Source organism: Cebidichthys violaceus, unplaced genomic scaffold, assembly GCF_023349555.1.
Source record: "Cebidichthys violaceus isolate CVI_PGR_0920_01 unplaced genomic scaffold, fCebVio1.0.p SCAF_6, whole genome shotgun sequence".
NCBI classification, from domain to species: domain Eukaryota; kingdom Metazoa; phylum Chordata; class Actinopteri; order Perciformes; family Stichaeidae; genus Cebidichthys; species Cebidichthys violaceus.
In genome coordinates, this window is record NW_027176816.1 from 6,025,491 (window position 1) to 6,045,580 (window position 20,090).

At 41.5% G+C, this 20,090-nt stretch overlaps 1 protein-coding gene across 5 annotated transcripts in view; it reads right to left on the bottom strand.

Annotated features, from left to right (window-relative positions):
* The window catches only part of fmnl3 (formin-like 3), a 33,374-nt gene extending 13,344 nt beyond the window's left edge, over nucleotides 1–20,030 (bottom strand). For 4 of the 5 annotated variants that reach the window (XM_068733916.1, XM_068733917.1, XM_068733915.1 and 1 more), the window contains exons 1-7: nucleotides 19,474–20,030; nucleotides 4,871–4,954; nucleotides 4,655–4,735; nucleotides 4,063–4,139; nucleotides 1,702–1,785; nucleotides 1,088–1,234; nucleotides 59–167 (exon numbers count right to left, since the gene is read on the bottom strand). In XM_068733916.1, the coding sequence (XP_068590017.1) occupies nucleotides 59–167; nucleotides 1,088–1,234; nucleotides 1,702–1,785; nucleotides 4,063–4,139; nucleotides 4,655–4,735; nucleotides 4,871–4,954; nucleotides 19,474–19,587 (696 nt within the window). In that variant the 5' untranslated portion in view covers nucleotides 19,588–20,030. The remainder of the gene's footprint in view (nucleotides 1–58; nucleotides 168–1,087; nucleotides 1,235–1,701; nucleotides 1,786–4,062; nucleotides 4,140–4,654; nucleotides 4,736–4,870; nucleotides 4,955–19,473) is intronic. The other variant, XM_068733918.1, reaches the window with a different exon arrangement.
* Nucleotides 20,031–20,090: the final 60 nt, after the last annotated feature.

Consider the following 20,090-nt stretch of genomic DNA (forward strand, 5'->3'; position numbering starts at 1 on the left):
AAACATATAATCCTCACATTTATAACAGATATCGGTGTCAGATTGCGTGTGGTGTTACCTGGTAATTCATGATAGCTCTCAAGCACATGATGCACACATGCACGTCATCTTTTTGGCTCACAAGGCGGGAGTTCTTGATGGTTTTGGTGTTGGAAACCGTGCCATAGCTGCAACAGATGGCAGAAGTTAATATCTGATAGAGATTTACTAATCAAACAGTGTTTTACTTCAGATTTTGTGTTTAACAATAGCTTGTTTCATTTATTTCCGGAGTTTTTTCTGGTAGTCATATGACTCTTGTTTTAAGTGTCACACAGAGAGAGGCAGAGAGAGAAAATTACAGAGAACGAGGTCTGACAGAAAAAACTTAGATGGCTTTTGAGGTTACAGATGCATCATGGGAGATGACTGGTTTCCTTGCTGCTGTCAACAGACTGAGGTCTCTGCACACAGACTGCTATTATGTAACTGTATTGCCCAGTCATCATGTGCACATAGTATTACTTTTCTTGTGCAGTTTATAAACGGCTTTTACAGTGTCTAGTGATCCAGCATTTCTGAATCATATACATACAAATGTCATAATATATTATACATAAGGTGATACTAATACATATTCAGCAGTTATCTTAATCTTCTTGTGAACTATTTGTCTTTTTAAGTTTCTCCTATCAGACCGTCTTCTGTCTCTTCATCTCTTGTCTGTGTGTGGCTCAGTGATGATGAAGAAGACAACTGTCCAACATATGCTGCAGCTCACAGCTGGCTTTCATCTGAAGACAGCGCAGACGCACATCTGGACAGATGAGGGAGGACCATTAACAAAGAGAGACTCATAATGCAAAAGGTCAAAGATTTTAGTATCTATCTCTGATACTATATCTTATTGAGTTTGTGCAGAGCCTTGAGGTCAAGAGAGAGGATCAGCCAAAACATACCTAATCAACCATTCAGGCATCGTCCTAAAATAAAACAGCACCAAGACAACTGGCTTACATGCTAATACATGATTGAAGCATTAAAGGTAGCACAGCGAGGCAATAACGGGGATAGGTAACAGCGGAGAAGCTAGCTTAGCAATACGTACCGGAGGACAGACTGGCGGGCAGAGCGCACCAGTGTATTGCAGAAGGGTTGGGTGCTGGAATGGTGCAGATCCTCTATGGACCTGCTCCAAGATTTAGCTTTGTCCAAGAAGCCATCCTCCCCATTCTCCAGCCCCTCAAAATCCAACCTGGGCCACATACAGACAGACACACAAGCCAACACAGAGGCACAGGGGGTGTAGAGGAGAGGAACGGGGGAGGTTAGGTCAGCAAGGCAGCTTGGTAGAGAGCCAGGGGTTATCACAAGAACCGTCATCGAGCTGTATGATAAAGCTCAGCGCAGAGATTCTGCCCCATTCAGGCAAGGTATAGCTCAGCACTACACCACATAGCATACACAGAAACACATTTAGTTTGCCAAGTATGCAACAAGGCAAACAAACAGTTCGAAGAGTGTGATTTGCCAAGAGCAATTTTTAGATGCACAAGCAGTTTATTACAGGCTCTACAGGATATTATGCGTTAACCCAGCAGCTGAATCCACCGCCCAACCTTGTTCCTTAGGAAAGGTTTTTGTCCACGGTCATGATGCGCGTGTGTGTGTGTGTGTGTGTGTGTGTGTGTGTATAAAGCGTATTTGTTTAAAAGTACTTACATGACAGCACATTGGGCGAAGGAGAGGTACTCCACCAGGACGTCAAGACCTCTGTTCTCATCATTGAGGAACTCCCTGACCCACCTGTGACGCATGGGAACACAGAGGGGTTAGCAGGGCACCAAATCAAGAACACACCCTTATCCTTTTACCCTTTAGGATTACATTTTACCCATTTCTGCAGAAAAACAAAGTAAAACAGAGAGAAAATGGAAAAAACGCCTTCTAAAATGACTTTTTGTAGTTTAAGAATTGATCTGTATAAAGTTGTATAAATAAAAATGGTGTAATGACTTGAAATAATGGATTCAAACAAACATCTACTGAAAATATTAGAATAAGTTCTTTAAAAGTAATTTGGAGCAAAATGGAAGCCCAAGATTTTGAATGGTTGGTTGGACAAAAAAAGACATTAAATGACATCACATTGGGCTTTTTTCACCTCCTGACCAAGTTAATTGTTAAAATCTGGGAAAGCTGTGACATTGCAAAAAGAAGTCAAACAGGGCAGCAAACACAATCAGATGATTACACAGGTTTTGAACAAACCCCCCAGGTTAACTAAAATTGTTAGGAAAATAAAAGGCAAAATTGCCCAAAACTGTCCATTTATCCATCAACTTACCATAGTTGTGCGTGCTCACAATATTCCCTGGAATAATATAGTTTCTGTAATCTGGGTAAACTTTAAACCTGTTTACAACCTGTCTGATCGTACGACAGCTTGTGTTTTTTCCCCTGTCTGACTTATTGTTGTAGCAATATCACCTTGCTTCGATATTGCAGGAAAGATGTTATCATACTTGATAGAGATGATAACAAAAAATAAAACCCATGTTGTATTAAACAGAATGATCCTTTAAGGCAGCTCTGATGGGGGTCTTCCCTCCCCTGAAGAAAGGAACTTGGCAGGAATGTCGTGGAAAGTAAACCAGAGCGAGGTTACAGACTTCACATTTAACTCCAGTTTTTTGGAGAGAGAAACAACTCCAAACAAAGGAATTCCCATTACGATGGGTGAAAGAATGTGGAGGGCATATGGCTGAAGGAGCTGAGCTCAAGTCAACCTCTGACAGTCAACAGTATTTAGTCTGCCTCCCCCACAGACCCCCTTCACCTCCTCCCCATGTCTTCAGAGAACTCCAGGGGGGGAACAGGATTGGGGTAAAAGGTTCTTAAAATAGTCTTGGGGTGCTGGTTATGATGAAAGTCAGCCAATAGCGAGTCAGGCAGGAAAGCAATCAGAACCTCAAAGTAGCGGTGGGAGGGAGGGAGGGAAAGGGAAGAGAGGTGAGGAGAAGAACTGAGGAAAGCAAACAAAGCAGTAAGAAGATTGGGTGCAGGAGGAAAGGAGAGGAGGGGTGGACAAGAAGGCGAGCTTGATCATCAGTTTCCTGTCTACCATCACCCTCCCTCCCCTTTCTCCTTCCTTGCCTCTGACCCCTCACTCCTTCCTCTCCCGCTCTTTCCCTCTACTCCTCTCCAACCAGTTGCTATTTCAGATTTTCTTGGCAATTTCTGGAATAACACATCAGAACGGGCCCAGGAAACAGACACGCACAAAACCGGCCTCGATTACACTTAATCCCATCCACAAAAGTCTTCTGAAAATAGCTTTCTTTTTTTCTTTGCCAGCGAGTCTTTCTGGGAAACTCATTGAAACAGACCTTTATTGATGAGGCCTAAAACAATACGAGTTATTCTTGGAGCTCAACGAATGCTATGGAAAATCAAAGTCTTTTAACAGGCTTCTTTTAGTTTAGGAATTCAGTGGCAAGTCACTGCAGCACATTTTTATGTGAAAGTATCTGTGTGACATCAGATTATAAAGTCAAAAATCACGGCTGCGACAGTGAAGATAAAGACTAGAAAGGCTTCACATAACATCTGCATACACAGCTGTGTAGTGAACTGTACAGTATCAAATGTCCATGACAAACTATGACAGAACAATATAAAAGGATTGTTTGCTGTGAGAACTGTGTAAACATAAAAGTATCCTTGTGTGTGTGTGTGTTTTGTTGTGCTTTTCACTGGGCTCAGCATTGGTCAACCAGGCTTCCTGTCCCTCTGGCACACACAACAAAGCTTCCTGCTCAACACTATGGGGGAGTGGACGGGGCAGCACAATAGCTACCATCTGGGCATTATGAGCACCAGCTCTATGAAGTGGAGCTGCAGAGCTTGGCAAGTTAGAACAATGGGGGATATCTGGGCACCAGAAAGAGCTCTGGGTCCCTGCAGCAGCAGGAGCACAGAAAGGACTATTCTTTACCAAGGAAAACAATAATGTGGTTCCCTTCAGGTTTGTGAAACCATTAAATAGATCTGTGGAACATTTCAGAGATAAGTATTGATTACCCAATGTGGTTTGTCCTCAGTGAGATCTCCAGCTCCCTCAAGACTTTTGTAGATTCCTGCACCCGTCTACGAAACTTCTGGAACACAATGAAAGCACAGAGTTTAGCTGTAGAAATATCATTGTGCAAGTTTACAGGTTTCTTTTGAAACGGTACCGATTTAGCATTACACTTTTGTTACCTTGATGGATTCACGACAGACAGTTTAATAAAAATGTATTCAAATCAATGCATTCTTCTCTTTTGTCCATACTTCAATGGTGCCTACAGGACCCAGAATGCAACTCAACCAGCAATAGTTAATTCCAAGATTCAGGTGTGCTGCGCTAGCACTGGCTAACATATAACCTCAAGACGCTACCCTCAAGCAGAGATGAAGAGCGGGCTACAGAGGTCTGGTAACCTCACTTCTTTATACAGACCTTCAGCCCAACTTTCTTAGTGTTTATCAGCCACAAAAGGATTTATTAAACTTTTTTTCACAAATGTGGAAGTACTCCCCAACACCTGAAAACAGACTGCGATGTATAAAATCGGTGGAGTTCCTCTTTAAAGTGGATGCTATATTTGAAAGGACATTGGTACTCTCCCACCTTTCGAGTGACTCCGGGGTCTAAGTAACCTCGTAGCTTCTGGATGTAGGTGTGAGGCGGGTTCTTCACCTGAAACCTCTCCTGAAAATACACAACATTAGTAAGCATTGTAATGTGCAGTTTGCTCACGTTACTGCGTTGGTACAGAATGAGTAAAGTAATGACAGCAGGTGAGTGCTGGTTTTGTTGTTTACGAATAAGAGATTTTGAAGGCACCTGGTCGCAGATCAGGTCCCACTTCTTCTCATTGTCATACTGTCTGAGGAGCCGGGCTTTGTCTGGAGGCAGATTCATAGAATTCTGGAAATAGAAGATGGAAACGTTAGTTTCATTGATGACCACATATTTCCTATTTTCTGTTTATTTGACTATTTCAAGCAGCTCTGACTGAGTGTGTGTCATTGACTGGCACTTTACAGGTCTCTGGCGCCAACAGCAGAGCAACGCCGAAAATTTGGGGGACTTACACCCTGACCTCACTTCCTGTGCTGACACTCAACATCCTGTCGCAGGAGATGGTCCGCATCTCCTCGGCACTTTTGAGTCTCAGTATCGTTCAGGCAACACTTTGCTTTGAACCACAACAAACCAGAACAGAAGTACGGGCCTATTACCAGACCTCATCTGATCCAGCCATAAAAAACACTTCAACGCCACACGAGAAGTCCCAAGGCAGCCAGTTTACTGTGGCTCAAATTGAACCCTAAATGCTCTAATTTGTGTTTGGAGACCAACACACTTAAGCGCTTTATGACCTCATGACAACATTTAAAAAATAACTAGACGACACAAGCTTTTGACTAATAACTTTCTTGACTGATCCAAGAGCTTGTCAACAGGGGTTGACACGGACATCTTAAAAATGAGGAAGCACAACAATATGAGGGAGCTTGCCAGCCCCTGAAACTGATCACCTCAGCGTTTTTGTCTTTGAAGAGACATGAGGAATTGTTTGCACTGGGAACCTTCATTTACACCCGTATCAACAGAACCCCGGCAGCTCGGCCACAAACGGCCCGTCAGCTTGACATTTAACCTTCAGCTATAACTCAGCCTCCCCTCTAAAAATGCAGCACCCTGTTAACCCATCCCAGGCCAGACGTGATGTTCACACGAGCATTGCTCCACTGGTGGAGTGTTTGATGCATGGAAAAATAAATGAAATATGCTTGTTCCATTGACAACCCCTCAGTCCCTGGTAAGGGTGGAACATCACGTGAGTATTTCTAAAATAAGTTTTCCACGTCGGTATCATTCTCTCTATCAGCACATCATGAATCACGCTGTCTAAAGGGGACTGAGGTAAAAAAAAAAAAAACTGTGCTTCTGCTTTTCTTGACAGTTGACTAATAATTTCTGAAATCACAAATTATACAGCTAACTCAAAAGCACATGCAGCAACCTTAAACTGCTAATAGATAACAAAGAAAAACCCTTAAAAAAAATGTCAAATTGCAATGCCTGACAAAGTTAGAATCGCAGTGGGAAACAGTGCAGAGATGTTGCATGTGGGGCCTTTGACATAACCGGCTCTATGAATACATACATGGAAGGGCAGAGGAAAGAAGCAACATGCATACCAGATGTCCAGAATTACAGGAGGAATGTGTCCTGTTTATAGTAGTAGTTTATAGCAGTAAATTTCCTCTCTTGTCTGACCCCCGAGCTGCTTTCTCCTCCTCTGTCTCTCCTGGGAGAAACTTCACCTCCGATACAGTCTTTGGGACATTCGCATTAGGAAGTGAAGCGTAATAAAACACATCTGTATCTGCATCTCTCTCTGAGCATTTTTAACATAGAATGGACACTACTTTAATGGGCACTGGTTACTGATAACTTATAGTACAGTAAATAATAACTCTGGTGATTATCAAAAGAAAACACATATTCAAAATTCACATATTCAAAGAGCTATCATACAGTCAAATATTTGCTGGTTCCAACTTGTCAAATCTCATTCATTGTCGTACTGTATATCACTGTAAATTGAATATTTTTAGGTTTTGGACAAAACAAGACATTTGGAGGTGTATCCTTGGGCTCTGGGGAACCATGACGGACATTTTACATAATTTTTGTACATTTTATTGAAGAAAAAAAACGAATCGGTTAAGTGAGAAAATAATGGGCAGATTAATCATTCAGTGAGCGGCTCAGGATGCCTCAGTGTTCTGCTGAATGACTCAGAAGGTCCTTTGTTCAAGCAGCAGTCAGATATTTTAATGAACACCTTTAGATGTGGTTTTTAGATTTAGGATCTTTCTGATGTTATTCATGTCTCATATGGCATTTTATGGTGTTATTTATTCGTTGTTGTGTGTTTTCTGTCTATTGTGCACTGTGGAAACTATGTCTATTGTTGTGTGTATGAGTTGTTTTTGGTGGCAAATGAGAATCCCCACTGGGGATTAATAAAAGCTTTCTAATCTAATCTAAATCGATAATGAAAATAATCATTTGTCCACCTAAGTTTCAGTGGACTGACCCTTGTTCATAATGAAGTAACGACTAAGACCTACCAATTGCACTGAGTGGATCTCTTTAATACACTCTAAATAATGTTTCATTGACTTGTGATGCAAACAGTGAATGAAAGCGTTGATGAAAAAATAAGCCAAGATATCTACTCCAGCATCTTTTCAGACCCAAGGCTTGTTTGGTTTTTTTTCTTGGTCAGTCATGCATACTGAAGTAGAACTGTAGGGCAAAAAGGCAAAGAGCAAGGTCCCCTTTTGTAGTCATTTTATTCTGAGTTACTGGAAAACAGGCAGACCAGACACACACACACACACACACACACACACACACACACACACACACACACACACACACACAGAGAGAGAGAGAGAGAGAGAGAGAGAGAGAGAGAGAGAGAGAGAGAGAGAGATGTGTATCCATTTAGACTAAAGGAGCAAAGGTAAAGTTTTAAGTAAAAACCTGCCGACTGTTATTGGATTTGAAAAATGTTTCAGTAATACAAACATGAATTAGAAGTGAAAAAAGGGTGCAATTTCAGTAAATGATGAGTAAATGCAATAAGTTCCATGAGGACACACACAAGACTTTGATGTTTAATACGGTTCTGCTCTTTGTCAGTTAGAGCCTCAGGTAATGTAAACAAATACAGGTGGGATCGTGAGCAGATGTGTGAAGCTACGAATGTTACGGGTGTAAAAAAAGTATTTCTCCGATGACAGAAGAGGCTAAGAAGCGGTTTCTCCTGCGACAAGGCAAAAGGCAGAGAGGATTTCCTTTCTGACTAGATTTGGGTAATTTCAGCCAAGTAACCCAATTTAGCTAATTTCATTTCACTTTCTCTCACAGTGATACAATCTTGCCCTTCCTGTGTTTATAAGAAGCTAGAAAGAAGTAGTTTTATGCGGGGGAGAGGGGGCAGTGGCACAGTTTTGTGGCACAGTTTCAGTCCATTTTAGGACTAAAATACTACAGAAATGCCAAAAATGTTTGGTGCTTGTTATGTTGCCATGTTGCCCACATGCTCTCTCCTCCAGCAAGGCCTTTCTTGTTTGACCTGAGACTGGCTTCACAAAGGATTCAATGTGGTGCTTTGTTTTGATTTGGTGCTGTGCCATTCCCATACTTTGACATTTGAGCTATTTTTTTCCTCTTAGAAAATCACTAACAATGGCTGGTGGGCAGGGTCAGTGTATGCCTCCTGGTGCTGTGTAGAGCAAAATATGGCTAAAACACAACACCAGTACACTGCGGAACCAGATTAACTGGTTTATTATCACCACTATCGCTCCTAACATTAGGCCCCCATTTTGAGGGAGGACAAGAGGCCGGGTTTCCAAACAGAGAATGAAAACGCCACTGTATAAAACTGTGATATATTTGAACTTGTTAAAATACACTATCAATCGTTTTTGCGTTTTATCTAGAGATCCCTTCACACAAATTAGTTCAGAAAAGTAATAAATAAATGTGGGGGAAAACGATATAATGGAGGAAAAAGATCTAATAATGAATAGTCTACTGACAGAAAATCAATCAACATACATTTTGATTCTGTGATTAATTGTTAAAAAATACAAAACATTCGCTGGTTTCAGCCTCTTAAATGTGACATTTTTTTGCTTTTCTCTCTGAAAAAATGGTTTCCTGTGTAATGGAAAATGGTGTTGGCATTTATTGGATATTTAAAAGGTAAATAACCTAAAAAAGTCAAAATATTATGCACAAACCAAGGGAAGCATATAAAGTGATACACCCGGTTAGAGGTAAAAGGAAGTTGTGGAGGAGAATTAAGTGCAGGAGTAACACCAGCCAACAGAGAGGGCATAAACTCTAAAACAGAGAGACATCTGAGCCGTCGACAAAGGAAGACGAAGGTTTTCAAGACTCAACAGTTAAAGTAGTTGAGGGGGTCAGGTTTCGGGTTAAGGAGGCATGGAGAGTCCAGGAGAGCCATCAGGGACTCAGCAGAGCAGTCAAGTCACGCATATCCCCCCCACAACTGAGGGGGGATGCTGCAGAGCCCACAGTCACCTCAGACATGAAGAGTCAACAGGGCAACTCTGTCAGCTGGGACAGCTTCCTAATCCGAGCTGATTTACAATCAGCCTTGAGTTGAGTTTATGACTAGTAGCTCCAGATAGACAAATGGAAAAGTGTGACAAGATGTTTCCCCCCTGATCTCTTTCACAGCTTCACACTTTGAGTCAGGATAAGATATAACACCGCCACACACCAAACTAAACTGACCCTTTATTTCAGAGCCGTGTCTGCAGAAAGCATTGTTATTGTAGAGAACAAACAAGTAAATTTACTTTGTCTCAAAAGCCTGGAAGAGAAGGCAAAATTACCAATATTTACTCTGTATCATAGCAAAACTTTAGAATTTTGATTTGAATTTATTGTCTTTTTTGCAGAATTGTTTGAAAATGCATGTGCAGCATTCTGGATCTAGCTTATAGGAATTTGTGGTGGCTTGTAAGCCCATCTGAAGTGGACATAGCTGTATCCAATAATACTAATAATAATAACAATAGACATGATACAATAATACGGTTTTGTGCTCTATCTTATTCCATGTAAAATTCAGACCCTACAAGTGGCCAACTAAGCAGACGCATTCAATTAGATTTGAGCTCTTGGTGGGCTGGAAACCCACAGTCTGTGTTTTTATCTACTTTGATTGGTTTACACAGGCCAGACTTAGTTGTCATCAGCTCAGAGGGAAAGGAGTGGGTGGCTAAGGAGCTCACTTTGCTGAACATAGCCGGTGGTAGATCAGACATTGAGGCCCAGACTGCCTCCTTTACCTCCAACAAGTCGGAGTGTCTGCTCATCAGGGCGTGGTCCGGGAAGAAGGGACTTACGGTACAGCTAAACTGTGAGCCAGCATAATCAAAGGGTCACCGCTGCACACCACAATGCACGGAGCTAGAATCAAACATTCGAGGAAAGGCGGGTTAATGTACTCACTGATGTCTGGCACATTTCTTATGCAATGGCAACTCAAGACACTTCACAGATTGTAATTTAGAGAACCAGTACAAGATAAACAGATAAACAAAGAAAAATACTAGAAAATAACAGTAAACGTTTAAAATCTGAATATTGAAGGAATAATTCAACATTTGTGAAATATGCTCACTATCTTTTTTGCAGAGAGTTAAATGAGGAGATCAAAACCACTCTAGCGTCTTGTCTGTACACTACATTTGAGGCTAGCTAAACTGGTTGTAGCTTATAGATGGATGTGAGAGTGGTGTCGATCTTCTCATCCAACTCTCAGCAAGATCTATATCCAAAATGTCAAACTATCCCTTCAAAATAATTATACCAGTGTCAATAAATGGTGGTCCTAACCCATCAATTGATTTATAGACACATAACTTCATTTTAAAATCAATATTTTGACCTTTTAGACTTTAGCGTTAATGTAATATATTCTTTTCAATTTGGTTACAGCTTCAGCTTTAGCTTTGAAAAGAAACAGTTACTATCCCACAAGAAATAAAAGCATGGATCAGCTTTTTCAGATTCTGTGTGGATGTTAATCCTGTGACACTTGCTGTACTTTTCAGAGAATAGAAGGCTGACATTGTAAGTGATTTCAGTTGGTTGCCAGGACTCGGATATCTGGTCTGTATTTTACTTTACCTCAGCTATGTATGAAATAGGAACACTTTTTTTTTTTTCTGATCGTATTTCAATGATCCCGTAACAAAGGAAAATACTGGACCAGCCAATGAGGGGAGAGATAAGGTCAGTAGCTGAAATGAGGGTTACTGTCTGAAGAGGTTGGAAAAACTGATCCCTGTCAGGAGGCAGAGCCAACAAGGAGGCAACGAAAACAGAATGAATATGGGACTTGGCATGACTGTGTTTTATTTAAGCATATTTCAGGCCCTCACAATGAGAAAAGAAAGTGATGCTCCAGTTCTTTTGCCAGAGACGGATGGATAAATGTGTCCCACAGGAAAAACAGTCTGCACCGTCACAAACGTTAAGAGGAACAGGACGGGTAAATAGAAAACCGACATCTGGGCGCCTGTCTGTCACACTGTACATGCCACATACCCTGGTGACTGCATCAGGTGGAGCTTAGCGAGGCACGGTGGCCTTATTTAATGACATCATTCATGGTAAACGTAAGTGTGAATCATACCAGCTCTTCATTAATGAACGCTATTGTTTGGATTCCTCCTTTTCCTTGCAATTGAAACACAATGAGAGGAGACAGGATGAGAGGTTGTCGTCACTGGGCTGCAGGGACTTCCTTAAGTCTGAGTAATGTCAGGTTTGCACCTTCTGTTAAGTGTAATACGAGCGTGTGTGAGTGTTGTTTTGCACATCCACTCTAACAATATGTTTATGTTTGTATGAATGAAATGTAGGTGTTTTTTCCAGGTAAGCCTCGTGGAATTGAAAGCGACAGAGCAGAGTGTGAGAAAACACTGCCCACCCTTTCTCCGAGCAGACATCCGATCACCCTATCGCTCTTTGGCGAGGTAACGCGAACCAGGCAATCACAACAAAGCATGGGTCCTGCACAAAGATACTGGAGGACTGGGAGCCCAACAAAGCAGATGCTACCAGCTCTCCCAAAGACAGAGAGTGAGGGAGGGACGGACATCAGAGAGGACAAGTCGTTTTTATAACAGGCGGAGAAGAAAAGTTTTCATGGAGCTCAGTACTCTTCCCTGTCCACTCCCCCTAATGTTTGTCCTTGTTTATAAAGCAAACAGACTCAGTTAAGAGCTTATTTATTAAGATATTAGCATAACTGGTAGGGAAACATCTCATTTACATGCAAACGTGAGTCACTGACCAAACCACATTCTTGACATGTGAACCATAAAGCATGTAGAAAGTGAAAACAGTGTAACACAATCGATAAACATAATTTGCTTTCCATTTCTCAACCAACACACAGCTTAAACTCTTCTTATTTGATGGAGATTGATAGTAAGCTATACATTAGGGCAAAAAAATAGAGATATTTGAATGATTGATAATTGTTCCCCACTAATCTGTGAATTGTTTATTTAACAAATCTTTTAGAAAACATTTTAAATCTCTATTCCCAATGTTCAGTGTAACATCTTCAAATTTTTATGGAATAAAAACAGACAAAAAAAGCTAATCCTCACATTTGAGAGACTGAAACTAGTGAATTTTGGGGGGTTTTGCCTGCTAAATGACTTGAAATGATTCATCATGGATCAAAATATTCGCTCGCATATCTGATAACTTGACTGTTTGTTTCAGCAATAGAGCACAAATGGTCAAAGCTCCTCTAATGCCTGGAACCCATATTGTGGGGTGTTAAATCCCCATTAAATCAGGAGCTTAAAGGCAACACAGTTTACAGCTGTGGTGTGGGGTTTTCCGACCTTCTTCTCTGCCCTCCTGTTAGTTCACAAACCTTCCCTTCCCCTGCCTGAATGCACCCTGAAGACCCTTCTCTCATGAACTCATGTCTTCTACTATGTGACCTCTCCTCTGAGTCACTCTGTTGAGAGAAATAACTTCCCCTGCACTCCCTTCTTTACAACTCAAGACCAAATGGTCATTCCACAGCCAGTCAAAGCAACAGGAAGTTGGTTTTCGGTTGAAAAATCAAGAACCCATTTGCTAATCAAATTTACCTGGTGACATGGCAGTGATTGACAGCGGTGATAGCAAGAGACCGTTATCATCACAAGGTTCTTTCGGTTGAACAAATGGCCACAGCCTGAGATAAAGACGGAAATGTCCTTCTGAAGCCAGATGTTCCTCAAGCTTCAAACGTATCTAGAAAGTTTTTGTGTTCCAAAACAACAGAGAGATAAAACTATCCCAGCCATCCCACCTGACAACTATTTTGTCCTATTTATTTGTTTTTTTTAAACATTGTAACTCGGAAATGTGAACACAAACAAAGATATAAGTGAGGTTAGGATTGAGTTATAAATAAATACTACAATCGGTGATGAATCGGAGGTACTCGTACATTCCTGCGTGGCTAACATCCTGTTTGTTCTCCTCCGTGTGTCCGAGCAGGGACCATGGAAGCCCCAGCCAACAGATGATATACACAGGGAATGTCAGGAATGCAGGTACATGAATGCCTCAATAACTCATGCTGGCCTCTTGACACACTGCCCAGTTAAAAAGATGAGGGTCGGCCAACGAGAAAGGGCGACAAATCTGACCGTGGGCTGTGTACAAATAAAAGTTCTGAATCAAACTGGATTCATCTTCTTGGCCGAGGTTTGCATTGACGGGGAAACAGTACTAATAATATAAAGAGGAACCAAATGACAGTCAAGACACGTAGAACGACTGAATCACGTTACCCGTCACGTCTTAAAAAGTTCCCCTTTCTTTCTCAATATGACTTCATTCACCTTAAGTGTTACTGTAGAAGCAGAAGTCTGGAAAACGGAGAAGATAAGGAAAAGCTACTGTATGTCATTTAAGAAAGGCCTGGGAAATAATTACATCATGTCACCAGTGTGTAGGAGAGGTAGCTGCTATAATCTACTGGCTCTTTAAATGGGTTTACAGCAGTTCTTCTGAGCGTCCCTGTAAAAAGAGTGTAGCGGCACAAAGGGCACCAGGGGATGAGGCCCCCTTTCTAAAACAACACTGACTGACAGAGTCCCCATTGTATTGAAGAGGAAACCACTTCTCCAACCTACAGCCGCGGTGCAGCTGCATTAGAGAAGCATGCAAACCCCCACTGATGCGCACAAATGCACGCACCAACAAAAAAAAAACCTTATATATGCATAGAAATGGAAAACACATGCAGATCCTTTGCATAGATAAATGCATCCAGATATATACACATTTCAATGATCTGCATAAACAACTTGTGCTAGTTGCTGAGCTGCTGTTTCTTATATGCTTGAAAGTTGAAAAAGAACAATCTTTCACCAAAAAGAATCAGTATAACAACAAATACTTCCAGTGCTATATCTCTGTTAGTCTGTCTGGCTTTAAATGTAATAGATGGCATTTTTTGGAAATACACGTATAACAAATCAATACAACTCAGCAATCGTAGAGCCAGCGGCTGTTAGCTTAGCACAAATACTGGAAACAGGGGAAAATAGTTAACATGGCTATGTCCAATCAAAACCTTTATAATGTTTTTACACTGGTTTTTGTATTTTAAACAAACTAAATACAAAATCTTCATTAGTGAGCTTTAGAGGTGCTGTTTCCAGTATTGATGCTAAGCTAATTGGCTGATGACTGTAGCTTCATATCTTCCATAAAGACATGACGGTGGCATTGACCGCCTCATCTAACTCTAAAATAAGCAGCAAATAAATTTCCCCAAATGTCGCTATATGGGAATATGTTATATCTGCTCAGTCATGGTCTTTACGTGACCTTTGCTTTCCAAAATAACGACATGGAGAGAAGTGGAGAAGCACTAAAACTCCCCATAAAGCCTGGTCCAGATTGGGTAATTGTAGCCCGAGGGTGGAGAGAGCCAGGTGGACAGCCTTGTGCTGAACCTCCCCTGCCTGCTCCGCTGATCTAAAACCAATTTAACTGTGTGATCTCAACTCCCATGATGATCCCCCTCTTCCTGGGATATAGAGGTGGGTGGCTGAGCCAGATGCACACACACTTCCAACTTAAGTGACGTAACAAACACATTTTCTTATTTTAGAAAAGATGGTGCGTGAGAGAAAGGGAGTGGTAGACATTGTAAGCACATAAATAAACTGTGACCGCCATTCAACAAAGGAAAATGATTTAAGTTTAATGTCCAATAAACACATCGCACAGCTTGACTCCATTAGTTCCACCAGAGTGGCATCTATCAGACACTGCAGCTTTCTTTAGACTTCAGCCATCAAGACACAGTGATGTCAGACAGACAGCTGGAGTCACATTGTCAGCATGGCGGATTTCTCTACCACTTTGTCGTTTGTAGTTTTCCCAACATTTGCTGCTACTCAATGTTGATAATATCAAATCTCAAAAGAAAAGCTGCAACGGCACATTTACGATTGACGCAACTTGATGTAACAGCATAAAAGATTGTGAGTCAGACGAATCGGTTGGAATGGTTTTCAACGCATTCAAGTGGTGTAAATAATCAAAAGCTGCACCCATAACAGCTTTTAAATATGTGTGCGCTGTTTAATAATGTTGGTTAAGTCATTACAACCGAGAACAGTGGCAGACCGCCAGTTCAAAGAGAATTTTCCCTTTCTGAGTTCTCCTGTGGCCTCAGCTGGGACTAGACCGCAGGAATCCAGCGGTGGACTGGTGCTCAGGCACTTTGAAAGAGGATCCAAGGCCAGGCGTGCACCTTTGAAAATGCCACTCACTGATCTCACATCATTTTCACAAGGACAGAGTCATATGGAGAAGGTTATTTTGTAGGACAGGCCCATAGTGAGAGTGAATTCAGGGAATGGGAGGGTAGGAAACACTGCGTGGGTGAGTGAATGAGAGGCTCCACTTTCCTTTGGGATAGCAAGGATAAGTAGCAAAGAAAGGGGGAAAAAAAGACAAAACTATCAAGAGGATGCTACCAATGACAAAGGTATAATTTTAAAGATATGTCTTCTATGTTGTGCATCTGTGAGGTCTAGGTAGATCTGTATCACTAGCTGAACTAATGGCATGTTATGCACCAGTAGCAGCCTCGAGGAACACAGTTCTTATTGTACAGCGAACCAACCACAACGACCATTGGAAGCAATGCAATTTCCCCTGTAAAACGAAGAAAGGAAAATGCCAGGCAGCTGTTTCCAGCCACAAAAGACAGAGCTCAGGCTGTTTCTGAGGATGCTGGACAAAAGAGACGAGAAGGAGACGATGCCTTTAGCACATGCTGCCGGTTAGAAAGGACCCAGGCATTTTATTAGCAGACCGCATGAAGAAGTTGAAGCTAACCCAGGGGTCTCGCCCCTCCTCTGCGCCCCTCCTCTGTCTACAGTAGAGCGTTCCTGTTAAAGTCATTAGCGCTGGGATATTACTACACTGGCGAAGACTGCTGCACCCATGACATCATTATGGGCTGCTGTCAGTCCAGTGGGACGTCTGTGAGCTGTGTCTGAGAGGAGAGGGCAGTCCCACCACGCAGATGCAGACACATCCATTCACACCAGCATGCCATCATGCAGCAGGAAACACAGTGGTCCAGAGAAGGGGAATTTACCCCTTTCAAAATATCCATTTATGGAACGCGTGTTATTTCTGAGGCTGCGACGAAGCCGGTTATGTCCCTGCTAACAACAAAGAAACAAAGAAAGCTGCCCAATTTAGAAAAAGCAGAGTGAATCCCTCAGACTATTTTTGGAGTATATGATACTTTACAGCCACTGTCAGAGAACAGATCCATGGCCTTGTCTTCCTGAAGAGCTCCAACCACTAAGACAGAAGCTTTTGATGTGCCTTTATCTCGAAACAAGGGGCCAGCAGGGCAGAGAGACGTCCATTGTCTGATAAGAACACTAAAATATACAAGCATGTTGTTCTTTCCCACAAAGTAAAGGAAATCTGGGGCTACTATGGGGTGGGGTGGGGTAGGGTTGGAGAGCTTGAAAAATGTTCCCAGTCAAAAACACAACTGAAATGTTGAGTCTACTGCCTCTTGCATAGAAATCATCTGCTCTGCACGGCTGAACATAATAACAGGGATTGACTTTGTGTTGCAGGGCAGTCAAACAACAGAAAATTGTTCCAGTCTCTAGGCAGTATTTCTGTTGATCTTTTTTTTCTTTATGGGAAATGTGACGCCTACAAATCCTATGGAAAAACTTGATATAAAATGTCCCAAGCAAGGAGCCATCTGTGTGAAAGAGACCCGACTTGAGCTGTCATAATGGTGCTGACAGTGTAGTACAGTGCATAATTGTCATAATAAGTGAGGATTAGCACAGCAGTCAACAAGCAGGCCATGAATGGCTTCTTGCTGTGCTAGTCTCTTCATATGAGGGCTTTACTCTGTAGCTGCTGATAGCTCTGACAAGCAAATAATGGCTTTATTCCAGAAACATGGAGGATCCACAAAGTGATCAAGAATGAGACTGAGACTATCTAAGCAGCTCTTAGCTGCTTGAAGCTGTAATTAAGCTCTTTAACAGAAGAAAATCAAGGACGGGTGTGGTTATGTTTAAATAAGTACCTGTGAGAAACCTCCATGCAACAGTTTAACCAAAAATAAACAGGTAATATGGTGATAAAAACATTATTTAGCAACACGTTGGAGGGATGTTATTGAGGTTTCTGTTTTCTTTTTGGAATGTGCAAGTGTGGAAAGAGTACTCAAATACAGGTTCTGTGAATAATACCGCATGACTTAAATGTTACTCAACTAAATATAACAAAAAGTAGCTCTTTTAAAAGATATTCCACCTCTGTGGTACTGTGAAAAGGCCAACTATTTTATTAAGCACCGTTTCCACCGGTTCTGCAGGTCAGGCCAGTTCTTTTCAAAGTGGCAATCATTTCTCAGATATTGTTTAGACAAAAGTTCCATTTCTGTCCAAAGCAAACTGCAATGTTGTATTTCCTTAACTGTGCCATCATTGCTTTACTGTCGGCCTGCGGTTCCCAGAATGTTTGGCTTCTGACCCCTAAAAGTGAGGCAATGTCCACCCCGCATCACAGGTTTTAGTATGAATTAAACAAAAACAAAACAGGCCAGCTGTTTCTGCCTGTTTCCAATCTTTATGCAAAGTTAAGCTTCAGATTTAAGTGGTATCTTTCTTCTCATCTAACTCACGGCAGGAAAGTAAGAAAAGTACTTTCAAAATGTTGAACTGTTCCGTTAAAGGGTTTTTAGAGGCCCAGTAGAGGTGAAGATAGTTCACTACGTCACAGTAAAAGGGCACACCAGTGAGTACCCACAATCCAAATTATTTATCAGACCTTTATCAGGCAAAATTCATAAGAATATGAATTTACAGGCTGAGTATCAAAACGTTGTGAACAAAGTGAGTAAGTAAGGGTTCCTGATTCAATGCACCTGCCTGTATGACTTTCTGGTGTAAAAAAACCATTATTGCAATTGTTAGCTTCAAGAAAAAAACCCACTACATTTTGAGAAAAGAAAGTCATTTTTGTGATTTTATCTGGTGACCTCTCAGAATTATCTTGTAACCCCCTGCGCCCCTGTTAATTCTCAATCCCAGATTGGGGAACCACTGTTGCAGGCTGTAATAGGTAAGTAGTTGAATACAATACATGATCAACAATCTACTTTCATCTGTTTCAACTGAAACGATTATTTTCATGATTGACCCATTTACTTTATTTTCTCAATTCATAATGTGGTCTATAAAATGTCAAAAGATAGTGGGGAAAAAAAGCCTAAGTGACTTGTTTGGTCAAACCAACAGTGCAAAATCCTCCAAAATATTCTGTTTATTATCACATAAGACAAAGAAAAGCAGCAAATCCTCACATTGCAGCAGCTGTGACCAGCGAATGTTTGGTGTTTTCGCTTAAATATATGACCTAAATGATTAATTTGTGATCAAAATAGTTGCTAGTAAATTGTGTGTAGATGCACTACAGTAGAGTTACAGATACAATATTTTCCACCGCTGGAGATGACTAACTGCAGCGCCCACTTCCTCAGCCTGACATTCAAGTTATTCTAAATCCACATGATTGTTCCTGAAAAAAGAGATAACTTGTGAAGTCCCCAGTGTGACAGAGTGGCCGTGTGACTGTGTTGATAGTCGGTAAAAGTGGGTGTTGACTGTGTGCTCATTAATACAAAGCGCTCAGACAGCTCAACTCCAGCCTGATGTGGAGTGTGGAGGGAGGAGAGAGACTCTGCGTGGGAGTTTTGGGGGAATTCAGAAAATGCTGTTTTCAGATGGTTCGCATAGAGCGAGAAAACTTTAAACAAACCATGGGGAATGCCGAGATGCGCTCTGTCAAGGATATACAGTATAATGCCAAACCCCTGCCAACTCTCACCACTTTAACTTCAGCCAAACGCTGAGTTGTCTGACTTTAGGGGAGACAAAAGAACCGCAGGAGAGAGAGAGAGAGAGGGGGGGGGGCGTGGATGAGGGGCGGAACAGCACAGGTCGGTTCATTTAAAATATCTGCAGCTTTTAATGGACCATACAGAAATGTAAATACACACACTATACTTTCATGTAAAACAAAAAACAAAAGAGCGCACAAATGCACTCTTTTGTTACAGAAACACCATCCATTATTAGGGATGTTTATGCTGGCACTATTTTGAATTTGAATTCTGTAAATGATTAATTTATGAGGCAGATGGAGTCAGAACAGAAGTTAAAATGAAACATACTTTAAAGTTGGTAGATATATCTCTTTGACCGCAAACTGAGACGATCACAACTCACCAAAACAATGGCAAATTTCTCCTCCAGCTCGGTGGGTTCAGGCATGGGAACCTTCAGAGGCATGATGTGATGCTTCATCTCCGACTGGCCATCCACACTTTCTATATTACCCATTTTCTCCCAGATGTGCTGTATCCTCCGGGTCAACTTGAATCCTTAAATTTCTTCCAGTGGTGATAATCCAAGCAAAACAAAGATCAAAAAATCTCCCAAATATTCCAACAACTTTCATTAACGGATTAATCCATTAAACCGCTTCTCCAAAAACGAGATAAACCGCTGACGGTGCAGTAGTCCCGTATCACTGTCCCAAAATGCCATTTACACTTTACTCACGCGTTTAAGATTTACAGTGTGCTCCACAGTAGCGTCCCTTAAAAAACGTATACTTTCAAAAGTAACAATCAAAGTGCAGATGTTTTCTCTTCCAGAAAGTAGTTTCTAATTTGCCTGGATAATCCATTACTTAAAACGGATTTCCCCTCGCGACAGACAACTTTCAAATGCCAAGCAACAGTTACTTTAAGTTGCTGCTCAACTTTCTTGGCTACGACGTGTTTCCATTCATTATTGTTGTGTGATCCTGATTAAACTCTTTGCTGTTGCCTCCACTCAGA